Source organism: Stylophora pistillata, chromosome 3 (assembly GCF_964205215.1).
Source record: "Stylophora pistillata chromosome 3, jaStyPist1.2, whole genome shotgun sequence".
Classification (NCBI taxonomy): domain Eukaryota; kingdom Metazoa; phylum Cnidaria; class Anthozoa; order Scleractinia; family Pocilloporidae; genus Stylophora; species Stylophora pistillata.
This window is the reverse complement of record NC_142521.1, coordinates 44,810,684-44,820,773: the sequence shown is the minus strand read 5'-3', so window position 1 is coordinate 44,820,773 and position 10,090 is coordinate 44,810,684. Positions and strand designations below refer to the sequence as shown.

The following is a 10,090-nucleotide window of genomic DNA, read 5'->3' as shown; positions in this document are numbered from 1 at the left end:
TATTACCCAGTCTTCCTTGGCGTTGCGTTCCAATTTTTTTTGTTTGCGTTTTCTTTTTTTTATTTGCTGCGGTACTTTTTTCCTTTGCGTTCTGATTTTTTTTTATTTGCTGCAGTATATTTTTTATTTGCTGCAGTATTTTTTGTTTGCGTTGCATTTTTTATTTGCTTCGGTAATTTTTTCCTTTGCCTTCTGATTTTTTTATTTGCTGCAGTATATTTTTTGTTTGCGTTGAGCCTTTTGGGCCACCGTAATTTTTACATGTAGGCAATAAGCTAAAGGTAGCAAAGGCAAACAAAACCACAGAGACAAGTAATTATACGTAGCTGCACAGAGGCAATACATATAAAAAACATAATTCTAAGACTGAAATTTTGGATTTTTGAAAATGTTCGCCCCTCTTCAGTAAAGGGAACAGAAACCAGTCTCTTAATAAACACGTTTAAGTTGAACCGGGTTATATGTCCATGTCAGTATTGTTGGCCTAGCGATTAACAATCTGTCACCGACAGTTCTCAAGTGGGCTGAAAATAGATATCCATCTTGGCGAGTTAACCCTTTTAATGATTGCATGGTCAAAAGAAGACGCAGTTCCTGTCAGCTTCTATTTTGCTATTCTTTCCTGTTCCTCTTCAGCTGCTGCACTCTTATCAGGTTTCGTCCTTCTGTCCACACGACGATTATTGGACAATGGTTGTTGTTGGGAGGGATGAATTCATCCATGTAATCATCCCTTGGCCGAAGAATGCGTTGCACTCTCCATACTAGAGCCCTTGCTTACTGAGTTCTTGCGCTATGCTAACTCAAACAAAAACTGTTTTCCTTCGGATGCTTCCTACATTTGCGGTAATTAAACTTCGATACCTCGAACTCTAAATGAGAAATCACCAGGCAAAAAATATTTCCTCGTAAATAACCGGTTTCTTTAATGAATTTTCCTTTTCTTTGTGTTTTGCTTTTTGTTTGTGGGGAATTATGGCTCGTTTTTTACTCATTTGAGGAATACAGCAAGTCGATTAAAGCTACTTAAAATTTCAAGATAATAACACACAAAATCTTCTTACGAAAATGTTTTGTTTCAACTTAAATTTTAATTCAAACGTAGCGATGCTTGATAATATCATGTACTCCTTCACCTCTCTCACGCGTGAAAGATATATTAAGGACTAGTGTTGGAGAAGACAACACTCGTATCACGGGAAGCTACATGACATCCTCTGTATATAAGTTTCAGAAAGGAACAAGAGTCCACTTTGCACCTGTGTTGAAGCAGTTTAAATATTCACGTCAACCTCTTTTCTCTCACTCAGTAAAAGCAAAAACACTCTATGAATAAACAAGTGAAATAAAATTTATTCTCATTTTCCTTTCATCGAGTGTTTACCGTTTCCTGTGCACCTGTGATATGTAAATTTACTAATTTTCCCTGTACGGTTATGATAAAATGGAGAAAGGTTTTGGAAGTTGTCGACGTACTGGTTAATTTATTTCACATAGCCACGCTTTGCCAAAAATCTTCCTGCCTTCTCTGTGAAAACTTGCCTTGTACTAAGATAGACTGGTTTATCTTGATCGTAATTCAACCGCTCTCTCTGGTCTTGAGGTATGTTTTATTTTTTCTCTTTTTAGGTGTTTTGCGATTTATTTTAAGTTATAATACTGTACGATATATGACATTAAATGTCCACTCTGGTAATTAAAAAACACCCTCAAAGGGAGTTTATAACATTTTATCCATATTATATGCTTGATAAAGGAGGCGGAGTTTACTTGAGGCTTGTCTTCGTAGTGACACTGTCAATTGTACAAAATATTTATCCTTTCACATATTATAGCTGCTTTTCTTTTCCTGTGCATCTGTGATATTCCAGTTAACTAGCAGATGCAGATCGGTTTTTGGAAGTTCTCGACTGGCTGATTTATTTCACATAGCCACGCTTCGCCGAAAATCTTTACGCCTTTTTTTATGAAAACTTGCCTTGTGCTAAAATAGACCGTGGGTTTATATTGCTCGGAATTCAATTGCTCTCTCCGGTCTTGAGTTTATTTTTTCCATTTGTTTTCAGCAATAAACACCCCAAACGATAATGTAGGGGTATTATCAAAGAAAGTTACTTGAGAAATTACCTTCCACTGTTCATAAATCAGCAAACATAGCTACAGCAGGAGGCATCACTGTGTGGTCAGCTTCATTTTTGGCCTGTCCGAAAGAAATGACAAAATTAGGATCAAAGTTTGAGTTAGCATGAATAAGAAATAGCTACCGAAATATAACTCAAGAACTAGACATTAACATTATTACTAAGCAGCGCCCTTTTAAAAAGTTTTTAGACCAAGGCCCCGAAATAGATAATATTACCGAGGCACTGTGATATTGCCCCAAATCGGACAAAATGCCTCACGATTATGTCTGCCACTTAAATATCACTCATATTTCGTCAAATACAGTTTATTTAGATATGTTCACGAAGTTTGTACATCTAACAGCTTTAGGTTAGTTAGGTGCAGATATTAGGAGAGTTTGAGAAATATATCTGCTTCGGTGCTTATTTTCTTTCATTCTTTTGAATTCAAGAAAAAAGTAAAAAAATGCTACAAACATATATCAGGCCAGAAAACACTGCATCACTCACTGATAAAAATAAAAGAAAAAAACATAACAATTTCTCTTCATTGATAGGTCGTTTCGTGAAGTAAACCTTCAGTTGAAACTCAATGGTTACCAACACAAGCAACATTGCCTCCCACTGCATTCCATGGCTTTTTGTGTACGGCATTGAATGTCTGGCTGTAGTTTTTCTCAACGCCATCGCCATTATTGTATTTGTAAAGCAGCGTCAGCTACAGAGAAAGAGTACATACTTGATCATCCATCTGGCAATGGTCGATTTCTTTGTCGGGGCGGTTACTGGACCTCTGCGTATTTACAGCTTAGGGAGCTGGTACTGTGATCTGTGGGAATTCGTTTGGCCTGATAGTACTTGGTTTAACATAATAATATATGCCATTGCTTATAATAGTTATCAAATCTCGCTTCTTAATCTCGCTTTTATTTCATTAGAACGAGCACACGCAACATTTCGTCCGTTCAAGCATCGTTTTGTAAAGACATGGGTTTATGGAGTGATGATAACAGTCACTTGGTTAGTTCCTGTAGTCATGATAGGCACTTTATTTGGACTGTCAAAATTATTTCGCGTCTGCGTTCTTTATTTCTTCTTATATTTTGTCATTCTTCTCTTTGTTATATTTGTATCCTATGTTTCTATTTATATAAAAGTGCGTCGTGGTCGTCTTCCTCAACACCATGGTGCAGCCCGTCTGAGGGAAAGAAAACTGACAAGTACATTGTTTCTTGTCACCTTTGGATCGTTATTTACTTTCTTGCCAGTGGTTTTATACTTGGGTGTGGGACTTTTTAAGCCTAAGCTAAGTTCTAATTTTCATATTACATACGTGAGGACAATTGTTGCATTTTTTTTGCTAAACTCATTCATAAATCCTATAATTTACGCCATACGGATGCCAGAATTAAGAGCGGGTATATTACAAATAATATTTCGCAGGGTTCCACATCGCTCAAATGGGGTTAACATTCCACTTCAGGATCGTTAATTTGAATGTTAAAAAGAAGGAAAGCAATGAAAAAAAAAACCGAAAGTTAGTTTGTTATTATTAATTATTTTTATTTTCTCGAGTTGATTGGCAAGAGTAGCACGCTTGAAACAAAAGGGGAAAATTCGTCAACGCTTCATTAGATTGTTAACACAGGTTTATGGTATCGAATGAATGTCCATGATGAAAAATTTTATGAGTTTTGCAATGAAATAGCTGTGTAACTTGTAGTGGCAATAACTAAAAAAGAATTAATTAATCTGGGCTCGAGGAAAGTGTTTTGCACTAGACAAAAAACAATTAAAAGTCTTTTCCTGGATCAGTGACCATTTTATTCCAATATTGTTGTTTCCACGTAGACCTCCTGCGACTATTGTAACGGAAACTGAAACTGATTGTGGTACTATTGGATTATTAAAGAGGAAAACATTAAAGATTTACTTCGTTGAATCAAAACAAGAAAAACAAAAATTATCTTTCAATACTTTTGCCCCACTTAAGGTAGCTGGTACCAGTTTTCATCTTTTTGATGGTTTGTAACTTTGAAAGAATACAACAAAAAGACTGACCAAGGCCAGTCGATTACTTTTACAGGAATTATATATCATTCGCTTTCCAAAAATAGGTGTCATTTCGTCACAAGCAGTTTCCATGGCAGCGCTTTCAAAGGATTATTCAGACGCATTTTTTTAGTTTATGGCTCAAATAATTCGAAAACTAACTCGGTGACCCGAGTTTTTTAGTGATTGCTTTAGGCACTTGAAAAGGAAAATGCACAAATATTTAAAAAAAAAATTATACGGAGCGGAATTTCAGAAAATCTAGAAAAAGGCAATTTTCATGCATCGCAAATGTCCTTCCGTATAATTTTCTTGTTTTGTATTTTTTGCTGTTGTTTTTGTTTTGTTTTGTTTTTTTTTCTGACGATCCCTTTCAACGTTATTAACATATTGGAACAATAAAAAGAAGGGGTCGCCGGACTTGTTTTCGTGAAATAGTTTTCGTGAGTTCGCAATTTCCACGCGCGTTATCGCGCATTTAAAAATCTGGATTCTATAAGATCGACATTTGCTCATGATCTGTTATAGCTACCGCTAACTATCGCGTGCGTTCGCGAGAGCACCTACGATCTAATGTTTACAGACGTTTGCTGCTTAGAAAAACACTCAATAGCCATCAAAGACAGCCTCCTGGGCTTGTCTTAAAGGACCTACTCACAACTTCTGGCTATATTATATTACTTTCCTTGAAGTTTAACAGCCTTCTTCCACTTCAGCCAGATTATCCTTCACTCGAGTTCCCCTCTTTTCGCCGTCGCAAAATTTCATATCGGTTGGATATTTCGTTTAGATGTGAAGCAACCTTTATGTCTCCGAGAATCGTCTTCTATCTCCTGCATTATCTTCGTTTCTGTCTCCTGCATACGCAGTGACCGTTCAACACATCAAATACATGCTGTTAGGTAAACCTCTTACAAAAGTAGAAAAAATCCTCGCGCCACCATCTTTGTTTTGGATTTTCGTCTTTTGATCTCGCGCTTCTTTCGCATGTTTCTCTCGCAAGTTACGCAAGAATGACCTGTTCCCCGCGCGAGGAAACTAGAACTGGCTCGTGTCACTCCGATTTACAAACAGAGTACTAAAACCGATCTTGAAAATTACATAACTATCAGTCCTCCCTGTCATTCGAAAATTCTCGAGAAACATGTCCGCAAACCATTCACTGCTTTTCTCACTAATCATGATTTACTGTGCAAATGCCAATCGGGTCTTACAGCTAACCACTCCAGCGAAACCATCCTTATCAATGATGAATGGCTGGCAGCAATGGATAAAGACCTTCTTACTGGCGTTGTCATCATCGATCTGCACAGAGATTTCGACGTTGTAGACCATAAACTACTTCTCAAGAAACTTCAGGTATATGACTTGAACACTAACTCCCTCAAACGGTTCCAAAGTTAACTCAGCGGAAGGTATCAAAAGGTATTTGTTGACGGTGAACTATCTGAACCACTCGGTATTCACTCCGGTGTACCGCAGGGGAGTATTCGTGGTCCTGCTCTTTTTCTGCTCTTCATAAATGATCTGCCTCTAGTACTCAAGAACAACATTGGCATTTATACCGATGACTCGAACCTTTATGTATCTACCCCTAGCTTAGCTGAAGTCGAGGAGAAAATTAAACCTGACGTTGATGCAGCATCGTCGTGGGCAAAGAAAAATAAAATGAAAATGCATCCAGCAAATACAAAGTACACTATAATCTCCACCGGACAAAAAATTGCAAATTCAGCAAAGCAATCTCTTGACCTTTCAGTTGACGGCATGCAACTCACTAAGGTTGAGTCAGATCGTGTCTTAGGGGTGTATGTTAATAGTCATCTTTCCTGGAACGAACACATCAACAAACTGCACCGAAAACTACTTCAAAGAATTGCAATTTTATCCGGAGCTCGGAAATATAATACTCTTGTTGTCATGGTAACAACGGCTGTTTATTTTAGGCCTGGGACCTCATTTTCATACAAAGATATCGCAAAAAAATTGTAAAATGTTTATTTCTCTATCTAAAGCTGAATACAACATTAGAGATTGGTACTTCTAGCATACATAGTGACATCATTTGTCTTTACTTTGATACATTCAATTTTCCCTGGAGTGAATATGAACACATCAGTAGATTATTTATCTTGATACGGTTTCCGGGTCATTTTTCAAGCTCCGTTTTATTAGAGAAATGTTTTTATGGAGTGATAGTGTTTGTTCATTTGGTTTGTACGTATAATCATATCAACCACAGTATATGCACCATTATTTCTTACTAATATCAACCTCAATTCGTCATTGGTCTATCTCTCATACTTTGCTATTCTTTTTTTGTTATACTCGTAAGCTATGTTTCTATTTATATCAAAGTTCGTGGTGATCGTCTTGGTCGACACCATAGTGAAGCCCGTCTGAGGGAAAGACAATTGACGAGTACATTGTTTCTTGTCTCCTTTGGATTGTTGTTAACTTTCCTGTCAGAGGTGGTAAACTATGGTGTGAGGGCTTTTGATTTTAAGCTAATTACGAATCTCTCCCTCAATTCTTATGTTCGTATTAAAATGGCAGTTTGTTCATTTTTCGTGTTCAACTTGCTAATAAATCCTGTAGTTTACACTATAGGAATGCCAGAATTAAGAGAAAGTATATCACAAATAATATTTTGTAGGGCTCCACGCCGCTCAAATCCGGTCAACATTCCACTTTAAGAACGTTAGTTTGTAACGTCTAGCCACTGATACTACGCTTGAAGCAAAGAAGAAAATTCGTTCGTGTCTCCGATCTCGTTTACAGGTCGCTGACGTAAAGTGAACGTCAATGATGAAGTTCAAAGCAGAAACTGTTTCTTGGGTTAAGCGCTGAAATTACGGAAGACAAAATGTTTATTTAGTGATTGGGCTGTGATGACATCATAACTGTAACCAGTAATTTCAATCATTTAAAACTGTAGCGTCCAGTGTGTTTTTTTTTAATACGAGAGCGCAAAAGAATTAGAGGTCTTTCCGCAGATCAGTTTAACGACTTTGAATCAGCAGCTTATTTCAGTACTGGTGTTTCCCTGCGGACCATATACCAATATTATTGCGTATAGAAACTGCAACAGATTGTTGTAATGTTATATCAACTGATTGATACAGAAATAAAGTTACAAAAGACGATACATTAAAAGTTCACTTCGTTCATGACGAGCTTTGCCCACCGAAAAAATTTATGCAAATTAGGCTAAGCCGGATCTGAGTTCCGCCTGGCAATTATTAACTGTAAGAGAAGATCTCAGTTCGCGCCCACAGCACGTTCAAGGTGTTGCGGATGAAGTTTCTGTAATTACTTTTTGGCACTTTTCGGCGTCAAAGTTGCATAGTTTGGTTAACCCAAAACCCTTAAGCTGACCTTTCTTGTCATAACACGAATGTTTTCCAGAAAGGGACACGCGGTAATGTCGGTGTCACTCGTGTGCAGGCATTTTTCCAGGTAAAACCCTCGCGTGGAATCAACTCATGTTTACTTTAACGCTCCTTTTAGGCGCACAATGTAAGCCAAAGCAATCTTATAGTTAAACGTGAAGATCAGAATATTTTCTTGTAAGGATGATAAATGATCGACGCTGAACTAAATTATACGTTGAAGAAAATGCAAAACAGCATAACATGCAAAAGAGGAAATTTGGAAAAATTCGAAGTTACGGAAACCATGAAAATCTTCGATTTTTAAGAAAGGAAATTTTTATAATTCCAAGCTAAGTAAGCTTTTCTAGTGTTTCATTCTTTAAGGCTTTGTGTAAAGCGGGGCCTTTGTTTTATAAACCGTAAAACTTAGTGACAAGTCGAAACGGCTCGCTCTTGGCTATGATACCAGAGTAGAGGTACACCACGGTGATCTTCCAGGTGTTTGATCATCGTCGCCGCTCGTGGTGTACTTCGCTACTTAGGTGAGCGAGATCGACGTTCTTCCTCTCTTTAGTTCTGACAGCTGTGTGAAAGACCTGATCCTTACAATGAAAAACGGTCGATTGTGCTTTTTCAGTGGCGGCTTTAAAGCTCGTCCATATTCAGCGCTTATCCTAAACATGGCATCTCTAGCTATCTACAAGACACGCTGCGATGTATTATTCGTCCATGTTCAACACAACAACTGCGCTAGTGAGATAGAGAATCGAAAGATCACATTGTTGCGCTCGAGGCAAAGTGCGCTAAGTTTGCCAAGTTCGACAATGGACAACAGATCGTACGGCCTCCCGCAAGAGTAAGGACAAGGTCTATCAGTTACAAGCAATGGATAAGTGGAATTGTAAAAAGTTTTAATTCGTCCGTGCATCGAAAGGCCGATGGTATGTAATTTTACTCTTTTCCGTTCTTCACACACTCGAATAGCTGTTAAAATTAAATTTAATTGCGGGTTGTGCGGTCAAAATGCAACGTCGCCCAACATGGTTTTAGTTAAACCAGTGTCTTATGAGGCGCTTCCACGAAAATAATTTAGAAGGGAACAACAGCGCTAACCGATTCAATATCTTCTCAAGAACATGTCAAAGTCTATATAAACGCAGAAATTAAAAATAGTAAGAATTGGTGGTGCATGTTAAAAATCATTAAAGAATGTATATAGAAGGAGTGTGCGAGTGAATAAAGGTGTGTTGCAATGCGGATTCCGTGTGCTCTTTAAGTTCCCTACAAGATACTAAATTTGGCGACGAGGATGCAAGGATTTTATGTCTAATTCTGAGGAGTTGGAAGAAGAAGTGATGGCCACCACATTACAGTTACCTGCTATTCCCCCTTTCTCCGTCTCAAGCGATCAAATGACACTCGGGCAGCGCTGGTCGAAATGGGTTAAAGGTTTGGAATACTTTCTGGTGGCATCTAACATTACCGAAAAGAAACAACGACGTGCTGTCCTGTTGCACTTAGCAGGCCCTGAAGTCCAAACGGTTTTTGAAACTCTCAGTGGTACTGGAGAGGATTACGATACGGCACTTGCGAAATTAACCGAGTACTTTGAGCCGAAGAAGAACATTCCCTTTGAGAGACATGTGTTTCGGCAGGCAGCGCAACAGCCGACTGAAAACATCGATTCGTACGTGACGCGATTACGAAGCCTTGCGAAATCTTGCGAGTATGGAAATGTGGACGAAATGATCCGAGATCAAGTGGTGGATAGATGCGCCTCGAACAGTCTTCGCCGTCGACTACTACGAGAAACCGACCTAACACTGGATGGGCTTTTACAGATCGCTCGATCAATTGAAGCGTCTGACCTACACGCTACTACAATGGAGGCAGCGCCGGGCTCTTCAGGACGGGTCAACAAGGTCTCGGGCGGGTTTCAAAGATCGAGAGGAAGAAACAGTGGAAAGTCACGGTCGTGTCAACCAAAGAATGCGAAGAATTCACGACCACAGAACCATGACACGAGGCAAATTGTCTGTTTTTGTTGTGGACGTGCGGGTCATCGCGCGAAAGATCCTTCGTGTCCTGCAATTGGAAAAGCTTGTAGTAACTGTGGAAAGCAAGGACACTTCGGTGGAGTTTGCAAAGGAGTTCCGAATCGAGCCACTAGTTCTCAGAACGTTGCGCAACAACGGAATGCAAATGGGCTTCGGTACGTGACAACCGAACAAGACCCTGGTTCAGACGATGAATATTTGTGGGCGATTAGGGGCAACATGGACGACAATACTGTGCAAATAACTGTTGAAGGTACATCGATTCCGGTTATTGTTGACTCAGGGGCAAGTGTCAATGTCCTGGACAGTATTACATTCAACCGATTGTCGAATACAGGAGTTGTTCTCAGAAATTCCGATGTCAAAATTTACACGTACGGCTCGAAAACGCCGCTTCCTGTCAAAGGAACATTCCGTGCCAATGTGTCAACAACTCAATTTCACACACAGGCCGACTTCGTGGTTGTTGAAAATTTAAATGCGG

General features: G+C 38.9%; 1 protein-coding gene across 1 annotated transcript; it reads left to right on the top strand.

The window, feature by feature from the left end:
• The first annotated feature begins 1,398 nt into the window (after nucleotides 1-1,398).
• LOC111335075 (trace amine-associated receptor 6-like) lies at nucleotides 1,399-3,926 on the top strand. The gene is made up of 2 exons (XM_088755266.1): nucleotides 1,399-1,603; nucleotides 2,681-3,926. The coding sequence occupies exon 2, from the start codon at nucleotides 2,716-2,718 to the stop codon at nucleotides 3,613-3,615; it is 900 nt and encodes a 299-aa protein (XP_088611392.1). The 5' UTR covers nucleotides 1,399-1,603; nucleotides 2,681-2,715; the 3' UTR covers nucleotides 3,616-3,926.
• The last annotated feature ends 6,164 nt before the right edge of the window (nucleotides 3,927-10,090 follow it).